Below are 26007 nucleotides of genomic sequence, written 5' to 3' on the forward strand. Positions count from 1 at the left end.
GCTCATATGGGTTGGTGGCGGTCTGGTATGAGGTGGGAGGTGTACTACTTCCTCACTGCACAAAAGATGGCTAACAATTCAATTCCTGTTATGCACTCGCCCCTCTTGAAGAATACTATGCCGTGAACGCCCAGAAAAACAGCAGAAATTACGGAAGCAGAACGCCTCCAAACGTCTGCCTATTGACTTCAATGGGAAAAACTGCATTTCGTTTCAATGGGGTGTTTTTTTTTTGTTTTTTTTTCTTACAAAAACGGCACGTAAAAAAACGCCCCCTAAAAAGTGCGTGTCACTACTTGAGCCGTTTTCATTGGGTCAATAGAAAAACGCATCAAAAGACACTTGATGCTGAAAATCAGAGGCTGTCTTCCCTTGAAAACCGCTCTGTATTTTACAGCCGTTCTTTGTTTTAGCATGTGAACATAGCCTAATAGTGTCTTGTTTGAGCAGAATGTATTGGGGTATGTTCACACGACGTAATTCAGGTGTTTTTACGCCTGAAAAGATGGCTCCATTACACCTGCAAACATCTGCCCATTGCTTGCAATGGGCCTTACGATGTTCTGTGCAGACGAGCTGTCATTTTATGCGTCGCTGTCAAAATACAGCGCGTAAAATGACAGCTCATCAAGAGGTGCAGGACACTACTTGCGACGTTTTCTCATAGACTATTGAAAACACCTCCAAAAACGGCCGTGAAAAACGCGAGTTGCTCAAACGTCTGAAAATCAGGAGCTGTTTTCCCTTGAAAACCTCTCCGTATTTTGAGACGTTTGACTCTGCGTGTGAACATACCCTAAGGGTTTGTCCATACAACTGAATTGCTGCAGAAAATTTCAGCAGCAATTCCGCAGAAACTAGCTGGAAAAACCACACCATCTTCTGTTTTTTTTTTTTTTTTTTCTCTCCAGAAAATAGTGCGGAATTTGCGGAGGAGAGTTTATGCCAACTATTTCTTGCCTAGTACAGTGTGCGTATCTCCATATGAGTTATTTTCACTTTGTTTTAACCCGTTAGTGACCGCCAATACACCTTTTAACGGCGGCCACTAACGGGCTTTATTCTGATGCATATGCCTTTTTACGCCACTGCCTCAGGATAAAGTAAACAGAGCAGGGAGCCGTCAAATCTCCCTGCTCTCAGCTGCTAGAGGCAGCTGAGGGCTGGGAGCGTCCCTGCTCTGCCAGGTGAGATCGATATTCGTATCGATCTCACCTGTTTAACCCTTCAGATGCGGTGCGCAATAGCGTGCACCGCATCTGAGTGGTTTTGGAGAGAGGGAGGGAGCTCCCTCTCTCTCCCGACACCCGGCGATACGATCGCCGAGTGTCTGTGTCTCTAATGGCAGCCGGGGGCCTAATAAAGGCCCCCAGGTCTGCCTGGAGTGAATGCCTGCTAGATCATGCCGCAGGCATGACCTAGCGGATGCCTGTCCGTTTTAAAACGGACAGGCAGTAATACACTAACACCGAAAAAGGCCATACTTACAAATGGACACAGCCAGGCCAGAAATGCTGATGAAAGGGCGAGCAGGTGCTTTAAATAATAATAGCCACTCCCACTAGTCTTGAGGGGAGTGGTGTGTGGTGCATGGGATGTGTAGTAAGAAATAATAAATGAATAGTGTGTGCAAGTGTAATACTCACTTGCACCCCATTATCCATTTATTTCTATTGAGGCACTTCATTTATTACTGCCCCCTATATTTCACTTATAGTATTACACTTGCACACACACTATTCATTTATTTCTTACTACACATCCCATGCACCACACACCACTCCCCTCAAGACTAGTGGGAGTGGCTATTATTATTTAAAGCACCTGCTCGCCCTTTCATCAGCATTTCTGGCCTGGCTGTGTCCATTTGTAAGTATGGCCTTTTTCGGTGTTTTTGTATATGTCCCTGTGTTTTTATCGGTTCTGTTTGTGCATCAGGAACGTTCTGTTCCAGTTTAGGAGTTAGGGACTCGCAAGTCTGGGGATCCTTGTCGTGGATTGCGAGCTTGCGTCCTTTTGGCCAAAATGATTACCAATACCCCAGGTATTTTTCATTATGTATATTCGCTTCTCTTGGACACAGCCGGGTCTCTGATGCTGGGAGAGCATGGTGGGTTGTTGTTTGGCATAGCAAGCAGGGTAGCCCGCTCTATGAATTATCAAGGCGTCACAAATAGGCTTCTACCTGGCTATACACGTTGTGCCTCATGACGTACACACTATCCCTCCATGTTTCACTCACTTGCACCCCATTATCCATTTATTTCTATTGAGGCACTTCATTTATTACTGCCCCCTATATTTCACTTATAGTATTACACTTGCACACACACTATTCATTTATTTCTTACTACACATCCCATGCACCACACACCACTCCCCTCAAGACTAGTGGGAGTGGCTATTATTATTTAAAGCACCTGCTCGCCCTTTCATCAGCATTTCTGGCCTGGCAGTAATACACTGCAATACAAAAGTATTGCAGTGTATTATAATAGCGATCGGAGAATCGCATATTATAGTCCCCTAGTGGGACTAGTAAAATAGTTTAATAAAGTTAATTAAAAAATATTTTTTTAAAAACCCAGCTTTTCCCCATACATAATGCTTTACTATTAAAACACCAAAATAAAGTAAAAAAGTTACACATATTTGGTATCGCCGCGTCCATAACGACCCCGACTATAAATCTATTACATTATTTAACCCGCACGGTGAACGCCATAAAAAATGTAATAAAAAACTATGGAAAAATTGCTGTTTTCTGTGAATCCTGACTTAAAAAAAATGTGATAAAAAGAGATCAAAAAGTCACATCTACTCAAAAATGGTACCAATAAAAACTACAAGTCTTCCCGCAAAAAAAAAGCCCTTATACGACCGCATCGGCGAAAAAATAAAAACTTTACGGCTCTTCAAATATGGAGACACAAAAACACATAATTTTGAAAAAAAAGCGTTTTAACTGTGTAAAAGTAGTAAATTATACAAAAACTATATAAATTTGGTATCGTTGCAATCGTAACAATCCGCTGAATAGTTATTGTGTTATTTATATCACACGGTAAACGCCGTTTATTTAAGACGCGAAAAAGTGTGGCGCAATTTCAGGTTTTTTTTCTATTCTCCCGCCCCCCCCCCCCAAAAAAAAAGTTAATAAAACGTAATCAATAAATATGTCCCCCAAAATGGTGCTATTAAAAAGTACAACTTGTCCCGCAAAAAACAAGACCTTATACGGCTATGTCGACGCAAAAATAAAAAGGTTATAGCTCTTGGAATGCGACGATGGAAAAACGTAAAAAATGGCTTGGTCATTAAGGTCTAAAATAGGCTGGTCATTAAGGGGTTAATTTAGCTTTCTTTGGAGCCTTCCGTATCAGCGAGCTGCTACCTTCTTTTTTAGAGGGCGGCAGGTGGTTTACAAGACTCAGATGTCATGGTAAATAACACAGCCCACATACGGGTACGTCGTTCAAAAACCTGACCGTTTTGGGTATGGGGTTTGGATACCTTTACGAGCAGTCCCGGGTACAGTTCATTCACTCATGGCCTATTGTCACATTCGCCCTCAACTCCTGCAATTTTTAATATGTCTAGATGGGACTAGAGCCATTTTTACACTATGCCTAGTGCTGTGTGTTGTGCCTCCAACAGTTTGGCACTCATTCACTTAGAATCGTGGCAGCCACTGAGGCAGGACTTACAGATGCCGAGGTTCAGCGAATAGGACTGGCGCTCGGCATGTTTTGCAAGATACATACGCCCTGATCTGTTATAATTTTATAACACTTATTTGTTCACTTCCTACCTGTTAATTGTTCACATTCAAGCGGTTATGCCTCGGTTCCTTTTATTTAGATCACCAAAAGCCCACGGTATGGATGCTTGGGTATTCCTATATATTTTGGGCGGCAAAGAGCCGAATGGAGGCCGTGTGTTTGGTTTCCGTGATGTTGGCGTTTCCTGGAGAGGAATCCAGGGTTTGAGGTGGTGTCAAGTGCTGCCTGAGGTCGTAAATCTCAGTAGAGGGGGTCACAGGCCCAGTCTTGGCGGTTTACAAGATGGTGTGGAGCAGGCACTCTTTTTGCTGGGTGGGGGGGGTCGGAACCCTGTGTAGGTGTACAAGGGCTCCTTCGTGGCGGTTTTTGAGATTTCGAAGGTGTGATGAGCTACGAGGGCGGACTTGCCAGTCGGGAATCCCGCGGCCGGCGTAACGCTTCATAGCTATACGTATAATACTGGTTTGCCGCTAAGCGGTTTTGTTGAGAAATGTAATTAAAGCTGTGGCCGATCACCATCCAGCAAAAAAATTAAGTGTGTTGTGGTAGTTATTTAGTAAATTGGGCAAAGATGCCCCTCAGTTAGATGTGCTAATACCATGTTTGCAGTCAGAAGCCTGACGCTAATGTGAACACGCCCTAAAGGACCTGCCAGCTCTCCTTGCTTCTGCTTTTGTAAATCCTTGTATTCATAAAATCATGCTGGAGCATCTTCTCTTAGAATTCTGTGTCGTGTTGTTCCTTTTATTCCTCCTGGAAGTAAAATATATTGTAAACGTACCCTTTGTCAATGTGGTGTGCCCTTATACATTTTGGCACTGATTGGACAGTATCAGACTGTATATTGACACAGCCCATTTACAAGTCGTATGGTAGGGTGCAGTCTTCCGTACATTTCCACATTGTATCTTTTTTTTTTTTTTTTTTTACCCACCTAGGGGGCCTACATTTGCTATGTCTCCTCCTTCTCCTTCCACATATTCTTTGGGGTACACATACCCCTGATGCAACACCCCCCCCCCCCCACCAGTTTTTATTGACCACCTCAAGGCTGTGAGCTCTTCCACACAAACTCCCCTCTTTCAATCCCCTCTGCCAGGGCCAAACTCCATAAGTCCATTCCCAACCTCATTTAAATGCCCACCTTCCTGTCTCCAAAAACAACCTTCCCCGGACTCCAGATCCCTGTGCCTAACAACCACTCCCCCGTTCCTTGCAACAAATGCAGAAATTGCCCTATTCACCTTAATTCGGGCCTTCGTAATCCTGTCAACAGAGCGTGCATAACACCATGTTTTTCTAGGCACTATTTCAGACAATACTGTGACTAAGCCGGGGTGCAAAGCCCATAAGCACAACAAGTTATGCTTCACGTCTCTCACTAAGTCATGAAATGGGCGCACCCCCAAATCGTTCTCACCCACATGCAGCACCAGGATCTCAGGAACCAGCTCCAGCTGCGCATAAATCTGAAATTCGGATAAAACCCTGTTCCAAACCTTACCTTGGTATCCAAAATTGACGACCATCAGGGCAGACATCGGCCCTCAGGGCACCCCAATGCACATAGGTATGCCCTAATATCCACACTAGACAAGGGCATGAACTGTTCTGAGAAAAACAGACACGCACTTGTTTGAGTTAAAATGCTTATGAGTGGTGCTTGCTTGGCTTGCAACAACCAGCCATGACTAACTGCATTAGATTAGATGCAGGCAAACATAAGTGCGGAACCTGTTAGACTCCCATTTCCCAATGCGCCGCACCCCAGTGTCATCCAACCCCCATCGAACAGCCTCTGTCGCCGCACCAATGCGGAAAGAATGTGAGGAGTAATCGTCAGGACACCCCAACCGCAGACAAACCTCTTTTAAACACCGCACTAAACAACCTAGAAAGAAGACCCATCCCCGTGACTAAGCAAAGGAAGTCCCGCTAAATCGACTTGTATCCCTAACTCGTTCATGCAATGAGCTGAACACATTGCCAACCCCACAAGAGCAAACCCTATTCGCTTACCCCGACCAGATTGATCCGTTTTCGACCGTCGCAAAACTAGCTCCACTCTATCGTCCAACACCTCCACGTCCTCTGTCCGAAGGCCGCCCGCACGCGACACACTCGGTGAAAAAAATTCGGCAGCTCGGCCGCAACACTGAGCCGCTCCACCAGCCCCTCAAACGACGCCATCACCGCAGAAGAAAACAGGTAAAAATGCGGCACTCGACTTGATTTAGCTGCTCTTCTTCCTGTGCAATGAGGAAAAAGCAGGAAGAACTGCCTACACCCCACTCCTCCCTCTACTCTAATACTCCCCTACCACAAGATTAACCCCCTCATCACCTCCCTCCTATACCTGTCATGGTGGCCGCCCCTTACTACATTTAGGGTGGCAGTGCGGCCTCTCCTATATGTTCTGACCAATGCTGGTAGTGTAAAAACCAGAAAAGATAGTGCCCCGGCTATTATAGCAAGAGTGCAGCTCTGTCATAACAACTCCTGGGGGTGATCGTGTGGGCACATCTTCTGTGCCAATGCGATCAAAACGATGTATCATGTCCTATTGGATGTAAAATGTAATTTGAATTGCTCCATTTGTGGGAAGGGGTTAATGGAACTGGTTACCTTAGATTCCATGTAGTGTGGTTTTTTTTTTATTCACAGGTTTCCCATTAAAATCAATCTGTCTGTAATGAACTTATAGACAGAAGTGTAATAAATAGCTGAGTGGTGTCATAGCAAAACTTGTAAGGCCGCCCCAATCTGCAGTGACCTGACCACCGTCAAGTATTCAAGACCTAAAAGGTTATAATGTCTTTATAGACTGCCACCCAAAGCCCAGCGGTCTCTTCATGTCTCTTACATTGTAACGAGCCCATAAGCAGTGTGGGTAGGAATGTTTCCATTCACTGAGAGCAAGGTGAAATAAGTTGTGCCACTTATCATTGTACCATTTATTTACATAAAATAGTGAGGACTGTTGTGAGTTTTGGGCCTTTTGATGTGGGGGTAAAGCTGCTTTTGTTTTCTGTACTTATTCCCAAAATCTATTGGGCGAACCTGGATTTTGGTGTACAAAGCTTGTCTGACAGGCGTCACTTTGCTGCAGGTTTGGCAGCCAATAATATCTCTCTAGCCCAGAAAAACCACAAGCCAGGACGATGTAAAGAGGGTGGGAAATGTCATGGTGATCAGGAGGAGCAAACAAATATCCATGCTTATACAAATCAGGTCATGTTGCAAGGTCTCGTATTATCCTCAAACACCCTCTAGACCAATAAAAAAAACTCCTACCGCAAAGCAGCCTCAGCTAAAATGGAAGACTTCTACCACTGCTTTAGGCCTTGTTCACACTGCACTAAAACTACTTGTAAACGCGTTTTTTTGGTAGCGTTTTTAGGACTCCCATTGCCTGAGAATTAGGCAAGTTTTACACACCAAGGATTGACCTGATGCTGTTTTTTACAAGCCACGTTTTTAAACACACAAAGTCTTATGCACTACAATGCGTTTTTCCATTGATGGCATGTCATTGTTACGGTCTGGATCTGCAGATTCCCCAATGCTGGTGAGTTGTGCGTGGTGGTTTTTTTTGTTACCTTTTCTTGCCACTCTTTCATAAAACCCCACTTTGTGGAGTGTATCTTCTAGTGGTCCCATGGGCAGATACTACTTCTATTACCAATGTAGATTTTTGGAGCTTCTTCAGCGTTCTCGTTGGTGCCTTTGCACCTCAGATGACCTCCTTGCTTGGTATGTGAGTCTTGGAGGGTGTTCTTCTCTTGTCAGGTTTGACATTGTGCCATATTTTCATTTTGTTATAATGGATTTAAGAGTGCACAGGGTTGGGTTGTTTAAAAAAATAAAAATTCTCCACAGCTTTTGTTTGACCTGTTTGGAGAGCTTGTTGCTTGCTTAGTGTTATTGTAGACTCAGGTCTTTCAGAATAGGTGTATTTATACTGACGTGACCGATCACGAGTCACTGACTACACACAGGGACCACGTTCAACTATTTGACTTCTGAAGCGAATTGGTTTGACCAGACCTCATTGAGGGCTTTCATAGCGAAGGGGGTGGATACATATGTAATTACAAAAAAATAAAAATAAAATGTACAGTATATTTATTTTATTGATTGTAACGATTTGGACTGTTTTTTTTTTAATAGTTTCATTAGAAGATACAATTGTATCTGGTCTAGGCAATGCTGAGATCCATACATAGTAGCAAACGATCACAGGTTCATGTTTCTGCTGTATTTATATCTGTATGGTTTGCAGCCTCTGAATGAAGTTTTTTAATTCAATGACTGCAAACTGGCTTTGAATTTCTCATAGATGTACAAATTTTAGTCGGTTACATTGTAGAAATTTTCATTTATTAACAAAAAAAAATCTGAAAGTTGCATGATGGTGTGAGCAGTGTCACCCACCAGAAGGTGGCAAAGACTACTCACATCATTATTGGAGGTAGACTTTAACATCAGATTGTGGCTTACCTTTCCGCTCCTGTGAAGGAACAAATGGATGTGTGATTTTATTCCATTTTACATTCTAGGTCTTCTGGAGCCATGCCGTCTGAGATCACGAATTGTTGTGGCCTCCTCACAAATGAGAAAATGCCAAGTGAGTCTGGTGATTTCTACCATGTATTGAATATATGGTCAATGTTCTAACCATGTTTCTGATATGGGGGCCTATGAGTTGGAACACTTGCCAACAGAATGAAGGGATACCAAACAGCTGTGTCCCTTATGGAGATCTCTGAAAACCAGATTAAGGATCCAATACGCATGGTGGTCTTCACCGTCCCATCCACTTTACTGCGAGCTAAAACACAAAAGGGAACAAATCTTCATGGTCACTTTACCTTCGATGCACTTACCTGCAGCACTAGTTACATCCGGAGTTAGTTAGGTTGATCAAGATGCAATATAAAGGATGAGTCAGAAATGAGCAAACATGGCTGTATTCAAGAAACATTCAGGATAGTTGACTGGGTAGCGTAGCCTAGATCAGCTACACCCGTTGGTCTAATATGCAATGAGATCAATCTAACAAAAAACATAAGTAACTTTGTAAATACATTACTTACTGTATACTGATTTTGTGTTACAACCTGTATTCTACTCTAGAACTGCAGTCACTACTCTGCAGGCTATTAGAAACAGTCAGCAAGTATGTGGACAGACACCCACCTCCACCCCCTAACAGCTGAGCTCCTATAATTGGGGGGGGGGGGGGGGCGTGCACTTTGTACAGCAGTTTGCTGTAGGAAGTGCTGTGCCTGGTGTAAAGCAGACTCTTTCCAGACTGAATCACCAGATCTGTGCAGATACTCACTGCATCAGACTGGGGTTCCTTGGGCCCACCAGAGGATTCTTTTGAGGGCCCACCGTCCATCTATATGGAACATGTCGTCTTTCATTTCATCATAATCCTTATCATTGTACACATAGGACATATCATCAATAAGGTCTAATAGGTACTTTGGGAATCATCCCATAATAAATAGACCCTAGTGGCAAGTGATAGCCTCAAATGTCACCTCCAAATGAGGTTGTCTTCTGCTGGACCTCTAAGGAGCATTATTGTGTTAGAACATGGGCCCCCTGGAGGTTTCTCTGATATACCAGTCCGACCCTAGGCACAGAATTGTCTGAGCACGACCTGCTTATTCTAAGTTCCTGTTGAAAATTCTTCTCCCGTTTTCCAGTTCCACTCCAGGGGATCTCGGTTGACATTCAGGTGAAGTGTTTTGTGGCTGATGTGTCTGCAACACTCAAGTACAAGAATAAGGAGGAGAAGGCGGTGGAGGCAATCTTTGTATTTCCCATGGATGAAGACTCTGCGGTCTACAGTTTTGAGGCCACAGTGGAGGGGAAGACCATTGTAGCCGATCTCCAAGAGAAGAAACAGGTAAGTGATATTGATGTGTCACTTCTCAACTCTGAGGACATGGGTGTGATATGTTCACTAGGAAAATTTCTCATACAGTGTGAGGATTCCAAAGTGTAGTCAGTCACCATAAATGTCACACTTCTTATTGAGCTCTATGGGCTGTCCATGTAATGTACAGATGTGCCAGGTCCTCCACGGTGGGTGAGAGGTGTGCTTTGTTGCCCCTTCAGCTAATTAATGGGGGTCCCAACAGGAGTTTCCTTGATTAACTCTATAATGGGATATAACTTTTTATACTTTAAAGCAGACCACCACCTTTAAGGTTAAAAGGCTATGGATTGAAAAAGCTGAAGCATAAAATCAGTTTGATCCCTTATGATTAACATTAATGGGAAAACAACATCTAATAATTTTTTTTGGGCCATATTGAGTTTAAAGGGAGTTTCCCCACTACTACAGCAGCCGCTCAGTCATGCTGATATATTGGTTTATCTGTAACCCTTAGGCTCACAAAACCTATGCTGAGGCAATTAGCCAAGGCCAGCAAGCCTTTCTCCTGGAGGAGGATGAGAGTTCTGGTGACATCTTCAGCTGCAGTGTGGGGAATCTTCTCCCTGGTCAGGAAGCTGATGTGACCCTGAGCTTTGTTCAAGAGCTGCAAGTCGAAGCAGATGGAGCTGTGCGTTTTGTCTTACCTGCTATTCTCAACCCTCGCTACACACCAGAAGGTGAAGCTAAACTTATCTTTATTAAAGTACCTAGTTAAAGTGTAGCTAAACGTTTGAGAAACTTCTGACCGGTCATAGACATGTCAGAAGTTTGGATTGGTGGGGGTCAGAGCACTGAGACCCCCCACCAATCGCTAGAACGAAGCAGCTGAAGTGCTCGTGTGAGCGCTCAGCCGCTTTGTGTCTGTCCGTCTTTTTCCGAAAATAAATGTATCTGTGTACGGACTCAATAGAAAGTCTATGAGCCCGTACTCCGATACATCAGCTTTCTGGAAAAAGCCGAACCAACACGAAGCGGCTGAGCGCTCACACAAGCACCGCTTCGTTCTAGCGATTGGTGGGGGTCTCCGTGCTCTGACCCCCACCAATCCAAACTTCTGACATATCAAACGTTTAGCTATACTTTAAATACAATACAAGATGAAGAGAATCTACAAACCTACGATAAGAATAGAACAGTGTAGCTCCCTGAGATGGTAACACTAATACTACACCCCAAGGGTGTACAATATTTATAATCTGAAAGTGCCGGGTGGCGTCTACTAATATAAAGTACAAGGATGTTCAGTGCATAGATAAATATAGCAGCAAATCTAGTGATCGTCCCGTGTTACGATGGGTATGTAATGCCTCTTTGAATTTTAATGAAATACAAAACCTGCATCCACCCAAACACAAACATGCATTTTGGCACTAACTGCCTTCGTCCAGGGGTGATGTTTGCATACTCAATATTTAGACACATGCTGACCAATCATCTGGTTGATGTCCAGGTGGTCATTTGTTAGCGTCTTGCTCTCATTATGTCCTGGTTATCTAATTTTATTTTTATTTTTCCCTATAGGACAAACGAAAAATGTGACTGCGACTCTACCAGAGCTGTCAATTAGTCAGATCCCATACACCCTGAGTCTGACAGCTAGATTTCAGTCTGCATACGGTATAATGAAGATTGAGTCTAGCTGTGACATCACACCTCTGAAATACACCAATGATGACAAAACTGAGGCTGAGGTGAGGTTATAATAAAGAACAAATCTCAACGGATATTGATAAAATAATGGCAGTGGCCTGTAGGCGGCTTTGTAATTCTTTTTTTTAATTTGGCTATTAATGTGTTGCCAATATTTTCCGCTTATCCTTGGCGTCTTCTTCCTTTATAAATGTTCATTTAAAGCACACTGCCACCCGAATGATAAAGAATAGGGCTTTTAAAGACTATGTACACCTCATACCTTATTTTATTTTTTGTCTGCAACTTTCTCATTTGAATTTTTTTTTTACTTTTTGAGCTACAGCTGCTCTATATACAGAACTGCTGTATCTAGCGCTGAAACCTGAATCTGTCAGGTCTGCGGCACTAACTGGTTCAGTGACAGCAGGCCCTGTGTGTCTCCAATACAATAGATGACCTCTTGATCCTGCGTTCAAAGTTCATAACTTGGATGTGATGGCTATCACTATGCCATCCATCCGGCTGACCTGACCGATTCAGGTTTCAGCGCAAGATACAGCTGCTCTGCATACAGGACACAAAGCAGCTGTATCTCAAAGCAAAAACTATTTTTCATAAAATCTCACTGATACACATTTCAAAGGTGTACATAGCCTTTAACTAGCGCTAAGTATTACCTGTGCTACAGAAGGCAGAGATATGGGGTTCTATATGCAGGGGCTTTGCCTTGAAAGACTGGTTATAGCTGTTCTTGTGCCACTCGTCACAACTTCATTTATTTCACTGGTTAACAATTTAATGACTCTACAGGACTAAAGATGTATTCACACACTGCAGTTTTTCTGCAGGCTTTTACCGTGCTGCAAATTGCACTAAAAAATCCATTTTTTTTTTTTTTACCTCAATTAGCAAGATCGCAGAAAAGGGGATGTGTTTTTTTATGCAGTTTTCGGCTGCACTGTGTGAATACACCCTAATGAAACATAAACAGAGTCCAACCAACCAGGAACAATGCATCGGCACTACAGATAATCCAAATCACACTGAACTGATTAAGATGTATGATGGCGGATAGGCTCACGCAGGTCTTGGCTGCTAATTACTGTGGAAATGGTGTTTATAATAGCCATAGCATAAGTGGAAGACACAACCCCTTTCTCATTGTCTGAAAGGTATTGCACAATTTGTAGCCTACATAAAAAATTTCGTTTTTATACTCTGTTGCCATGAGGTCAGAGATGGTACAAAAAAATATGAATAGTGCAAAATACAAGTGTAAAAATCAATAGGGTTATTAGCACATTGAGTTTGCTCCCGATCAGTCCTGCATACTAAAGTTTAGGGCTCCTATAACCTAAATACTAGAACATACATAATAATCTGTTTTCACGAACAAAACTCCTATCCCTGCTCCTTGTCCTGTAGGTGGCGCTTGCTAAAGGACATAAGTTTGACCGAGATGTCGAGCTTCTTGCCTACTTCTCTGAGGTGAACAAGCCAAGTGTTACTCTGGAGGAGAGCATTCCCGACTCTGAAACAGGTTAGCCAATCAGAATGCGATATCTGAGATATGAAGAGCGGTTTGCTGGACGCTCACTTTGTAGAGCTGCTTTAGCTGTCCCTGTACTGTATATGTAGAGGAAACATGGTGGACACAAGACTTCGTTTTTCCCTTGTTTAAATAGTGGTTCAATAGGATAAAAAAAGTTTTGGGCTAGAGTTCCCTCCAAGTTACTGACCACACAGGGATGGCTAAAGCCGCATTACCTTGCAAACTGCTCCTCCTATCTAAGGTTCCTGGACGCTTGTAAATTTGACCTGGAGGGTCATATTTGCAAAGATAGCAGCTTAAAAAAATGTGTATTTCCAAAACTTCAGTGACGCCATGAACGGTGGTGAACATGTGCTCCTCTTTATTTCCACATTAATTTGTGAAAATGTCTGTACCTCAAACCATGAAATGACTCATTACCTGGTTCTTTTCCTAAAGGTTCCTTCATGGGTGATGCCGCCGTTATGTTAAATTTCTATCCTGGATTCCCAGAGACCCAAGAACAGTCCTCCTGTGGAGAGTTTATCTTTGTGGTGGACCGGTCTGGGAGTATGGAGTGTCCAATGAATTCAGAGCCAAACGCCCCACAACGTATTCAGAGTGCTAAGGTCAGTGTGCGTGACTACCAACCATGATAGGAAAATATTTAAAATTCTCCCTGTTTTTGGGTTTTCTGCTAGCCATTGAATGGGAACATTAAGGTCATGTGCACACGTTCGGGATTTAGGTGTGGATTCCATGGCTAAATCCATTCTAAATATTCTGACCTTCCACATCCAATGCCAGTGGGTTTTTGTCACTACCTTCACATGCGCTGGGAAAAAAAAATCTAGGTTGAGTTTTTTTAAAATCTGCCGCATAATCATTCTAATCATGTTAATAGTTTGCAAAGGTTCCGCACGGAAAAGCTGTGGATTAGTCCCATTGATTTACAGTAGGGCTAATCTACACGCAGAGCCGCTGGCCCATGAAGTCCAAAAAAACAGATTTTAATGTCCGATCTGCTTATGCTGAAATCTGGTCCTTGCGTATTACGTCTCACAGCAGAGGGTTTGCTTCAATTGTATTAAGCCTGGACAATATTCTGTGAGCTAAACAGTATGGACTCCAGACTGGTCTAATTCTACCTGTACTGATGCAATGTAGCAAGCTTACAGAACAGGGAATTTTTTTTGTGCTGTCAATGTATTCACGAATTTTTCTTTATTTATTTGACCATCTCCAGGAGACCCTGGTTCTTTTATTGAAGAGTATGCCCCTTGGATGTTTCTTCAATATCTATGGTTTTGGATCCCAGTTTGAGTCTTTCTTCCCGTAAGTAAAGCTTTGATACAAGATCTTTCGGGTAATGCTTCGAGCTGAAGTCTTTACAGCCCGAGCAGGATACCAATATTATTTTCTGATCCCCTCCATCAGTAGGACTACCTTCGCCTTATTTTGTTGGGCTGCAATGTCCACACCCCTCTTCCACAAGTGCGAGAGTAGCACCAGAAATCAAATTCTGACTTTTGGGCCCTCTTGTGACTTTTCTACGCTAGAAAACTGGCATATAAAGGTAGATAAATTACCCCCTGTGTCTTTCATTGAAATCAAAAGGGTGGTGATTTTCAAACCTCAACTGGGTGAAAATGGGGTAGTGTGAGCAGAATCTAAGCAGGTACATGTTTAATCGGGGCCTATGCCACATGTGAGGATGGCAAAGCCATAGCAGCTAGTGTAGTCCACTCCAGGAGCACCTTCTGGACCTTACCAGTATATAAATGTTGTAGACACACGTGATATGACAAATCAATTCTGCCTCTCCAAGAGAAGTCCAGTTGCAGCAATGATTTGTTACACGTTTAGTCTTTGTCAATGGGAACTTTTTACACTGGTTGGGGTTGAAGACTACTCCCAGTCCCAACTTCAGTCTTGCACAGTAGGTCTGCTGAGTGGCTCCTGCCCTGCTTGGCAACTCTGCTTTCAACAGGCCTCAGCGGCTTCCAACCTACTTGGCACTGCTTATTTACGGGCAAAAAATCAGAAGCCGAACGTCTCCAAAAATCTGCCCATGGAAAAAACTGCATTCTGTTCAGACAGGGTGTCTTTGTTTTTTACACGGCAGTTTTGAAAAACGGCTGCTTAAAAGAGGCCCGTGAAAAACCATGTCACTACTGTCGTTTTTTTCATCTTCTCTATAGGAAAAACAGCTAAATGCGAGTTTGCTTAAACATCTGAAAATCGGGAGTGGTTTTCGCTTGAAAACAGCTCCATTTCCGGCTTTTTTTTTTTTTTTTTCTGACCATACCCTTACACTCAATCTGGGTGGTCAACTGCACCGATAATTAAACCCACATCTCCATAATCCCCCTACTGTAGCAAAAAAGCAGCCTAAGTATCTCTGATCACCAGTAAAACGTCCAACCATTGGCACCAATACTCATATTTTTTTTTATATACCATCTGTTAAGGCTCCACCCTCCAAGATGCACAACTCTTGAGGCTTCCCACAAAATGGCACCTGGTAATGACACTGCCCAAAGCCAGTAATACTTAATACCCATAGAGGTTACCTTACAATAACCATTTTTACCCCCAGAGAAAGCCCTCCCCATCCGCTCACACAATCACCTGTAATTACATGAACTTAATACAATTACACAAGCTTTGTTGTTCCCCCTAGGGAGAGCATGGAATACACACAACAGTCACTGGATGATGCTATTGAGAAGGTCACGCAAATGCAAGCAGACCTGGGAGGAACGGAGATCCTTGAGCCATTAAAAAAAATTTACGAAACTGCAGGAAGACCCAAACACCCCCGGCAGGTAATTGCATACCAGAATATGGCATCTAGAACTGCTTCCTAAAAGAAAGAAGCTGAAAGTAACTTCCTGTCCTAACATGCTGGCTACCTGCAGCCACCACTATTGGCAGGTTACTGTATGCAGAGGATTTGGAGCAGTGTTTCAGCATAGCTCAACTGCTGTAGAGATTTATTATATAATTGGCACAGAAGCTGCTACTATGGGGAAAAAATAAAAAACTGATTACAGGGAACACAACTGTTCATATTGCAACAAAAGGTGTTCTGTAATACAATGTCACCTGGCTTTCCTATAGTCCTGAACGGCAAACTAGCCTACGCTAGTTCTGATGTTATACACCAAATTGCTGTAAAACTAAGCGGCTGAATAGCAATTTTTACTAAAGCGAATGACTGAAAGATTCGAGTTTTATCAGGAGAAATACTCATTGCTACATTAGCAATCATTGCATATTCTGTTTCTACAGCTCTTTATCTTCACCGACGGAGAAGTTGGGAACACTAAAGAAGTGATATCCGAAGTTAAGCGAAATTCACACAGTCACAGGTAACGAATAATCAGAGTAGCCCGTATGCTGCAAATTATTATTTTTTCTTTTTCTAGCCGTTGTAAAACAAACTCCCATTGAGCCCTGTGAGTACCTGCTGGGAGTTTGTTTTTATAAGGCCTCATGCACATGGCCGTGCCCGTAATGACTGGAGCACGGCCTCTAAAACGCAAGAGAAAATGTTCTATCTTTTGCAGTACAGTTCTACCGTATGGACACCTATCTGTAGTGATAAGGGAAGGTGTCCGCGGCCAATAGAACCGGGTGGGTCCATAATTGCGGGCTGTATTACGGTCCAAGTACGGAGATTTTTTTTCTATGGTGTTCATGGGGCCTAACTGCTGGAGAGACGTTGGGGATCGCTGCTCTAGACCATTTCTTGGAGCGGTTATGTAATTTGTTGTGGTTAGTCCGTTTTATGCCTTGTATTAAGGATGAACCACATATATACGGATTTCCTTATTTTATTCTTCCTCTCGCTCAGGTGTTTCACATTCGGCATTGGAGAAGGAGCGTCCACTGCACTCATTAAAGGGGTTTCACAGGTGGCAAATGGAACATATGACTTCATCACTGGGAAAGACCGGCTGCAGCCCAAGGTAATTCTCTGGCATTCCCATGCCTGCGGGCACCTTTATAGTTATTGGCAGTATGCCAATCTGAGGAATTAGTATATACATACTGTGTCCAAGTGAATGCTACTAAACGCCAGGTATAATGCTGAAGTTGCAGAACCTCAAATTCTGACTTGTTTATAATTATCCTTGCGCTAATACAAATCCAATCTCCATGTACAGACTTTCTGCTGTGCTTGTGATTTATACACAGCAGACAATCTAAACAAGCCAAGCTGGAATGTAAAGCATGGGGGAGGTATGAGACAGCGGTCAGCCTCAGATGTGTTGTCTATTAGAGATAATTAAAATCCACCTGTAGTTTCATTAAAGCAGGATTTGATTATTGTGGCCTAATGGAGCAGCACTGCAGTATAAACCATGGGGAATGAGTAGAACAGCAGACAGTCTCTGAGAACAGCGGGTTGACTTAATTTTACTTCAAGATCCAATGGACAATGCAGTTGAGCTATAGTTCCTGAATGGTTGTACTCTAATGGAGCAGAACTAAAAGCAGCCAACCTCAACGATGAACTTGTGTGAGAAACTCGACCTCTACTCTAATGTGCAGTCTTACTATTCCTGTGTTCCTGCTTTCCAGGTTCTTAAAGCCTTAAAGTGTGCCTTACAGGCCACCGTGAATGATGTCTCTATAAGCTGGACCCTTCCTCCTGATGTGGAAGTGAATTTGATTTCTCAGACCCCCACTGCTATCTATCGAGGTCAGAGGTCTATCATCTATGCGGTGTTGAAGGGGAAGGTACGTAGGGTATATCTACTTAAGAGGTTTGAGCAGTGATGGGACTAGAAAAGCAGTTTATATTAAAATGAATGTATTGTGGCGGTGATGGTCCAAGGCCATTGAGTTAAACCTGAAGTTCCTCTTCTGGATGGAGCCATACACCTCGATTTCCCCCTCTGCTCCTACAATGCGTCATATGGGCCAGATTTGATCTGATCTAGTTTTGGAGAGGGGAGGGGCGGTGACTACAAGAGCTGCTCGGACACCTAACCTGAGCGTCTGAAATATTAGGAGATATAATAAAATATAATTTTTCTTCTACTTGAAGCTGAATGAGGAGACAGAAGGTGAAGTTTCTCTTCAGTACAAGTTTAAGGACGAGATCTTCACTAACCAATTAAAGTTCCCATTAAAAGCCACCGCCAAGGAAAGGTGAGTGCTGGATGGGGAAACTCTTACAGTAAAGATGCCTGGGTCTTGCAGTAGCATAATGGGTCCTTCATCATCACGCCTGTTAACACCAGGTCCATTGGGTGTCGGTTTTTCCCTTACACCTTTTCCATGACCCTTGGGACAATTATTCCCTTTGTTTGCTAACAAACGGCGCTCCTCTGTAGATTGGAGTCTGGCACATGTTAATGCTACCCCAAGGGCCCCATAGCTGTATGATCTGCCTCTATGATGTGTACACCCTTGATTTGTAGAATCTATATGGATTTCTATTTATTCGTTTTGCAATTTTCATTTTTTTAACAATTTGAGCCCAAAGAACTGGTAGCATTGCTAAATAAATTCATGTAGGTATCACAAATAGTCTTGGTTTGCAGTATGAATCTGTGCGGTCTATAGTCAGTCACGCCTCACTATACAAGAATTAAAGTGTAGCTAAATGTTCGACAAACTTCTTACATGTCAGAAGTTTGTATTGGTGGTGGTCCGAGCACTGAGACCCCCACCAATCGCTAGAACGAAGCAGCTGAGTTAGTGTGAGCGCTCAGCTGCTTCGTTTCTGTTCGGCTTTTTCCGGAAAGCCGATGTACCGGAGTACAGGCTCATACTTTCTATTGAGTCCGTACACTGATACATCTATTTCCGGATAAAGCGGAACAAATGAAGCAGCTGAACGCTCACACAAACTCTTCAGCTGCTTCGTTCTAGCGATTGGTGGGGGTCTCGGTGCTTGGACCACCACCAATACAAACTTCTGACATGTCCCTATGACATGTCAGAAGTTTCTCAAATGTTTAGCTACACTTTAAGCTTTATTTAAGTTCTGCCACATAATATACTTTGTTTGAATTCCTCACCGTTTTTAAGATTTCTGCTTGCTGTCAGTGAGTCGTGACATCAGCCTGCATCCCAGAATAGGGGAGAGATTAATGCTGCTGCATATAGCTCAGATCTCCACTAGTGCAATGTAACAAACCCTTCAGCTGTGTGAGCAAGACTAGGTCAAAAGCAGTCAAATTTAAAAACCAGAATGTCCTCATTCAACTATGGGTTCTTGGTCTTTGATTGTGAGCTATTAAAGGTTTTTTGTTTTTTTTAATTCCCCTTTGTTTTTCTAGGTCTGCTTGCTGTCAGTGAATGACCACGGGGTTTACATTAAGGCACATGACCGTAATTACAGGCACAGCCGGCCGCATTTATGGGTCGTGCTCCTATTCTAAAGTATGGGAGCACGGTCTGTATTATTCACTGTTCAATGGTAAATAAGTGGTTTTCCCTTGGATAAGGTGTTACATATATTTCACGGAGTGGATACCAATGGGAATTTATTAGTTACAACATAACCTTCAATATGAGATTTGTTTAAGGGCGGATTCAGACTAACGTGATTTTCGTCCGTGCAGCCCGCGTGGTATTCACGCGGGTCGCACGGACCTAAACAAGTATATGGGGCAGTGCAGACAGTCTGAGTTTTGCACAGCATGAGTCCGATGCGTAAAACTCACGACATGTTCTATATTTAGGCATTTTTCGCGCATCACGCACCCATTGAAGTCAATGGGTGCGTGAAAATCATGCATGCCCCACGGAAGCACTTCCGTGGGACGTGCGTTATTCGCGCAACAGCGCTAAGAGTGAATGTAAACAAAAGCACCACGTGCTTTTCTGTTTACAAACATCCAAACGGAGTGTCATAATGGCGGCTGCGCGAAAAGCACGCAGTCACACATCCATATGAACATGACACATGGAGCTGACGCTGCTGCCATGCGCGCAAAACGCCTGAATCCGCCCTAACTCTTCAGCAATTTATGATGTTACAATTGTATCTATATGGATACTTCACTAGTGCTTGCGCACTTTACATTGACACATGTAATAGGTTTGGATAGGGCAAGGATGCGTTAACATTTTAATGGTTAATACCATTGTAATTTTATTATGAGTTTTTTTTTGTTATGTACTTTTACTCGTATTTTAATTTTTATATTTTTATGATGAGTATTCTCTCCAAGTTGGGACAGGTAACCCCCCTTGTCAGGAAGCTAGCACTCTCCCTGTCGATCTACAACAGTTGTTTGTCGCTAGGCAGGGAGAGTTTTGATGGCACGAGGGTTACACAGGTAAAACTGCAGCAGCTGCTGACACCACATTCAGTACCTGGCAATCACGGTGCTCTGAAATAGTGCTAGCTTCTTGACAAGGGGTTTCCGGTCCCAACTTGGAGATAATAATAATCATAAAAATATAAATACACAACTCCAAATAAAAATATTACATTTTAATGGTTAATACCATCCCATTCTAATAACACATCCTTGCCCTATCCAAACCTATTACATGTGTATGTAAAGTGCGCAAGCACTAGTGAAGTATCTAAATAGATACAATTGTATCATCATAAATTGCTGAAGAGTTAAACAAATCCAATATTGAAGGTTACATTGTAACTAATAAATTCCCATTGGTATCCACTCTGTGAAATATATGGAGCAGTCTGCAAATAAATAAAAAAAAGTTTTTATATAACCGAAAAACACAGCATGGATCTGAATAGCCCAACAGAAGTACCCTGCGGCTGTCAGCAAGCAAGAAATTAATTGATGTAATATGAGCTAGATCCTGGGGCGTGTACCCACATAAGCATCCAAAACATAAATATATAACCTACAAAAGAAGATGCCTGAAGACTAGAAGTAAATGAAATTGAGAAAATACTTTATTGAAAAACAACATATAGACGTACAAGAATAAACGAATCCATAAACCAACAGGTTAAAAGGACATACAAGCCATGCAGCTCATGAGGTAAGTAATGTATGAATATATATGCATGAAAAAATGCCGGGTAATGGACACTATCGCTATAACACTTATCACTATGACAAATGAACTCCTACCCAACACAGTTAGTATCAACATAGAGTAAAGAAAAACATAATGAAATTATTATTTAAGCAGGTATGTGTGAACAAGGCAGAACACATAGCTAATGAATGAACGAATTGTGATGGGAGAACGTACCCATAATAAGTCCAGGACTGGATGCACAGCAGTATGTCCACCCCAACGCGCGTTTCGGCGCTAATGCCTTCGACGACCCCCCAGACGAAGGCATTAGCGCCGAAACGCGCGTTGGGGTGGACATACTGCTGTGCATCCAGTCCTGGACTTATTATGGGTACGTTCTCCCATCACAATTCGTTCATTCATTAGCTATGTGTTCTTTCTGCCTTGTTCACACATACCTGCTTAAATAATCATTTCATTATGTTTTTCTTTACTCTATGTTGATACTAACTGTGTTGGGTAGGAGTTCATTTGTCATAGTGATAAGTGTTATAGCGATAGTGTCCATTACCCGGCATTTTTTCATGCATATATATTCATACATTACTTACCTCATGAGCTGCATGGCTTGTATGTCCTTTTAACCTGTTGGTTTATGGATTCGTTTTTTATTCTTGTACGTCTATATGTTGTTTTTCAATAAAGTATTTTCTCAATTTCATTTACTTCTAGTCTTCAGGCATCTTCTTTTGTAGGTTATATAAAAAAAAGTTTTTTGTTTTTTTTTTTTTCCAGGAAAGTTTCTTTGGCACTGACACCTTCCCGTATGTATACGGGAAGGTGTCTGTCGGCCATAGAAATTAATGGGTCCATAATTACGGCGATTTTAGGATTGTGTGCATGGGGCCTTAGGGTATGTTCACACGCCCTATTTATGGATGTAATTCAGGTGTATTACGCCTGAAAAAAACTCCTCCAGTGTTGGCAAACATCTGCCCATTGAATTTAATGGGTCTTGCAGTGTTCTGTGCAGACGGGCTCTATTTTTTATTTTATTTTTTAAATATATATGCCGCTGTCAAAAGATGGCGCATAAAAAGAATGTAATTGGAGCTGTTTTTCATTGACTTCATTGAAAAACCGCTTCAATTACATCCGTAATGGACGCCGTGAAAAACGCGAGTACATGCAATTACGTCTGAAATTCAGGAGCTGTTTTTGCCTGAAAACCGCTCCATAATTTCAGACGTAATTGGTGTTGCCGTGTAAACATAACCTTACAGGCAGCAAACATGTACACTTCTATTCCTGCTCTCAGCTGAGAAGTGAATATACTGGTCTCTAGTTTAGGCGAAGCTCTAAGATAAATGCAGCAGCACATCTTTCTAGTAGCTTGTGAGGTAAACCACCTGGACTTCCGACTGATGCATTGTCTAGACTGAATAAAACTATCTGTTTCCCAGCTGAGGGCAGGGCTAGGTATGGACTGGTTTTCAGCCTGTGAATTTAAACACTCTTTCACTGATGGCGAATGGTAAGGCTTCAATTTGCCAACTGCTAGCAGAGATCTTGAAACTTGCAAATGGTAACTTCTTTGGGCTGTTTTGCTAGGAGAGCAACCTGGCCTCAGACAACATAGTCTGACAGATCTGCTTTAAGTGCAGGACAGGTGCGTGACAATCACATGATTTGTATTTATACCACTAGGATCTCTGTGATTTCTCCTTGCATCTTCTCACCAGTTGAAATGTGGACCACAAAACAGCATTGGTCCCTATTCGTTCCACTGCAGAAGACCTGTCATAGGAGCACTGCATGATGCATTGCAGTCATGTGTCAATATTGAAGTTTCCAAATCTTTTCCTATGGGCGCAGCTGACCTGTAACATAGGATAACACTACACTTCTTCTAGAGTTGTCACCTAGCCCATGCTCTTGTATTCCCTCCTTCAGACCCACCATCCACCGATTGGCAGCTAAGAACCTAATTTCCCAGCTGGAGAGGGAACTGGACTCTGAGGAGGTGAAGAAGAGAATCCTGGAGACCAGTCTACAGTCTGGAGTCATCTCTTCTCTTACAGCCTTTGTAGCTGTCAACAAGGACTCAAAGGCCCCTGTGGAAGGTCCTCCTGTGCAAAGATTCAGCCCTCCTGTTGGTAAGGGTCAAAAGCTTAGTGGTTTTCAGTCGCTGCACAGTACATGTGTCAATGGAGGATAAATCGGTGACGTGGGTTTCTTTTTCTGTTCCTTTTTCAGCAATGGCCTGCGGCATGGCTTGTCCAAAAATGATGACATGCTATTTCTCAGCCCCGGTGGCAATGCCTGACATGCTGTATTCACCAGGGGCAGCATACTCTGTGGAACTGGCAGAGGACGCTAGAGAACAGATTGAGGCTCTTTCCATAACGGATGAAGCGCAACAAATTGGTAAATCTGACACCTGGGGCGTTGTGATCTGGAACTATACACTTCGTTGTCTTACCACTTGAATTGAGATAATTGGTTCGGATTAGTAAAGTGAATCATTTTAAAAGGGTTGTATTAGATTAAACAAAATGACAGCCTGTTGGCAAGTGTGGTATTGCAGCTCGGCCCCATTAACCTCAAAGGGGCTGAGCACCAACCACACAGCCTGTGGACAAGACACTGTTTCTGGGTGGTGAGCAGCCATGTTTTTCTAAGCTTGTACAACCCTAGAAGTATGTGATCAGGATTGGGGTGGAAATGGACTTGTGAAGAGGAGTCTGCTTCAACATGAAGATTTCATTCTTGAATTCTAACAAAGATTCTCTAGAATTCTGTTGTATTTATCCCTCAATAGAGTGGTGTGAGGGCTTATTTTTTTGTGGGAGCAGTTGTAGTTTCTTTTGGTTCCATATTTACTGGGAAACTGAAAAGTTCTTTGCGTGCTGAAGCTGGAAAAAAACTGATTCCTCAATTGTTCTTTGGGTTTTGTTTTTATGGCTTTCACCGTGCGGTAAAAACAACTTATCTTTATTCTGTGGCTCAATACGATTACGGTGCTACCAAATTTATATAGGTTTTTTTTTAATTTTACTACTTTTTATTGATAAGCTTTTTGTTAAAAATATTCCTTCCCAACATTCTGAGAGCCGTAACTTTAATTTTTTTGTATTTCTTATTTTTCCACAGATTGTGAGGGCTTATTTTTTTTGCAGGACCAGCTGTAGTTTTTATCGGTTATTTTTTAATTTTTAATGCTATATTGTAATATTTCAGACTTTTACAGACAAGTGATAGCAATTTTTTTTTTTTTTTTAAACGCCCTTTATTAGCCGCCCTAGGGGACTTGAACCAGCAATCATTAGTATTGCAGTATATATTCCTTTTTATACAGGCTTCTGCTAAGCCTGGGCAGTGCTTAGCAGAGGCAGAGTGAGGGCAGCCCCGGGGGCCTTCATTAGGCCCCTGGGCTGCAAGAACTGTCGTCACCCCCGCCCCAGTCTCCCTGCAGGGAAGGAGGTGGTGAGCTGTCGGAGGGGGCCGCCCCCTCTTTTCAACGCCTCAGATGCTGCGGTCACTATTGACCGCAGCATTTGAGGGGTTAAACAGCCAGTAACAGCGCAATCCCTGTTCACAGCTGTCCGCTGTAAAATACAGCCGACACCCGCAGCATATGGAGCGTGCTCCAAACATGGACCCCCTGCACCCAGACGTAATGGCACATCTGGGTGCGCGAAGGGGTTAAAAAGCAGAAGACCTGTCTTATACAAATGCTTTGCTTTTTGAGATAGATGGTCTGTATAGAAACTACAGAGCAGCTGTATCTTTCGCTAAATTCTGTTCCCGCCAGGTCTGCAGGACTGACTATTTCAGTGAAAGCGGGTCCTAACTTTGACATGTAGGATCCACCTGTTATCACATCTGACACCCAGGACCCGCTGACACTGAACCTGTCGGGTTCGCAGGACTGACTGATTCAGGTCATAGCAAATGATACAGCTGCACTGTATAGAGAATAAAAAGCAGCTGTATCTATGAATGTTTTTTAGAAAAATTCTTTTTTTTTTTTAAGTTGCACTCATCACACTGACATTTTTAAAAAAATAAATAAATGCCGTTCAGACTTTAAGGTTGTATTCACGTGGGGCAATTTGATGCCATGCATCCAGAAACCGCTCTGAGAACTCACAGGGCACTATGAATACATGCTAATCGGTGTAAACTAGAGGTGTGTGTGTTTGTTTTTTTTTTTTTTTTTAGTGCAGTCACATACTGCAGAAGTTTCTGCGTCTGAAAATCCACTTCATTCATCTGAATGGAACTTTGAGAATTCCATGCACCTGCTGCAAAAACAGATATGAATTCAGTTGCAGCAATTTCTGTGGCCTTTAGGCCTCATGCCCACTTCTGTTTTCTACAGGGTTCTATCCATTTATTTTTATTTTTTTAAACGGATGGCACACAGACACTTCTACGGGGCCATGCACGCTTCCGTTGTGTTGACGGAACCATGTGGCTGTTCTGACAAATAGAACGAGTTCTTGACGTAAGAGTCTTGGCCATTCCATTCATGTGGTCTGTTGCGGTCAGCGTTTCACGGATCTGTCATTAGTAACCGGACAACAGGCAACAAATGTGTGCATGAGGCCTTAATGTAACAAACATAATTTTTTTTTATTTTTTTTGGGGAGTTTGTCACATTTACCCCACTGTTTCAATGACTGAACTATTTTATCATTCATGACAGATGATGGCTCTGCTGAAAAGGTGGAAACCCCCGCTCTCTTCAGGCTGATTTCATTGCAGAATGCAGATGGGTCCTGGAAACCCAGCACTGAACTGGCATCCATTCTGGGAACCTCAGAAGACTTCAAAGAAAGCTGCCCTGATTCGGTAACTGGGAAAATAGTACCGTAGTGGCCACCTATGCATCTGCTATGGGGCTTATGAAAAGTGAGGGGCGGGCTAGCGCCATCTACCTGATCTGTTCCGAAGGCTTACTCTGATATTGCTCCAAATGTGTAATCAACAAGTGGGGGCAGACAGGTCACTACTCTGCCCCTTTCCTACAGGGTGTATACAGGAGGGGGCAATAAGGATTGGGTAATCTTGGTTTGAGTTGATGGCATAAACTAACTGGGCCAAATGTAGTTTTTGTTATGGGTCCCTTAAGT

At 42.8% G+C, this 26007-nt stretch overlaps 1 protein-coding gene across 2 annotated transcripts in view; it reads left to right on the forward strand.

Annotated features, from left to right (window-relative positions):
- LOC142746664 (von Willebrand factor A domain-containing protein 5A-like) overlaps positions 1-26007 on the forward strand; it is a 44325-nt gene that overhangs the window by 15818 nt on the left and 2500 nt on the right. For both annotated transcript variants that reach the window (XM_075854932.1, XM_075854931.1), the window contains exons 2-16: positions 8342-8409; positions 9500-9702; positions 10190-10412; positions 11257-11426; positions 12793-12907; positions 13358-13527; positions 14145-14233; positions 15582-15726; positions 16193-16272; positions 16758-16872; positions 17489-17647; positions 17958-18061; positions 22823-23025; positions 23126-23296; positions 25581-25726. In XM_075854932.1, the coding sequence (XP_075711047.1) occupies positions 8355-8409; positions 9500-9702; positions 10190-10412; positions 11257-11426; positions 12793-12907; positions 13358-13527; positions 14145-14233; positions 15582-15726; positions 16193-16272; positions 16758-16872; positions 17489-17647; positions 17958-18061; positions 22823-23025; positions 23126-23296; positions 25581-25726 (2148 nt within the window). In that variant the 5' untranslated portion in view covers positions 8342-8354. The remainder of the gene's footprint in view (positions 1-8341; positions 8410-9499; positions 9703-10189; positions 10413-11256; positions 11427-12792; positions 12908-13357; positions 13528-14144; positions 14234-15581; positions 15727-16192; positions 16273-16757; positions 16873-17488; positions 17648-17957; positions 18062-22822; positions 23026-23125; positions 23297-25580; positions 25727-26007) is intronic.

This window comes from Rhinoderma darwinii, chromosome 1 (assembly GCF_050947455.1).
Source record: "Rhinoderma darwinii isolate aRhiDar2 chromosome 1, aRhiDar2.hap1, whole genome shotgun sequence".
Lineage (NCBI taxonomy): Eukaryota > Metazoa > Chordata > Amphibia > Anura > Rhinodermatidae > Rhinoderma > Rhinoderma darwinii.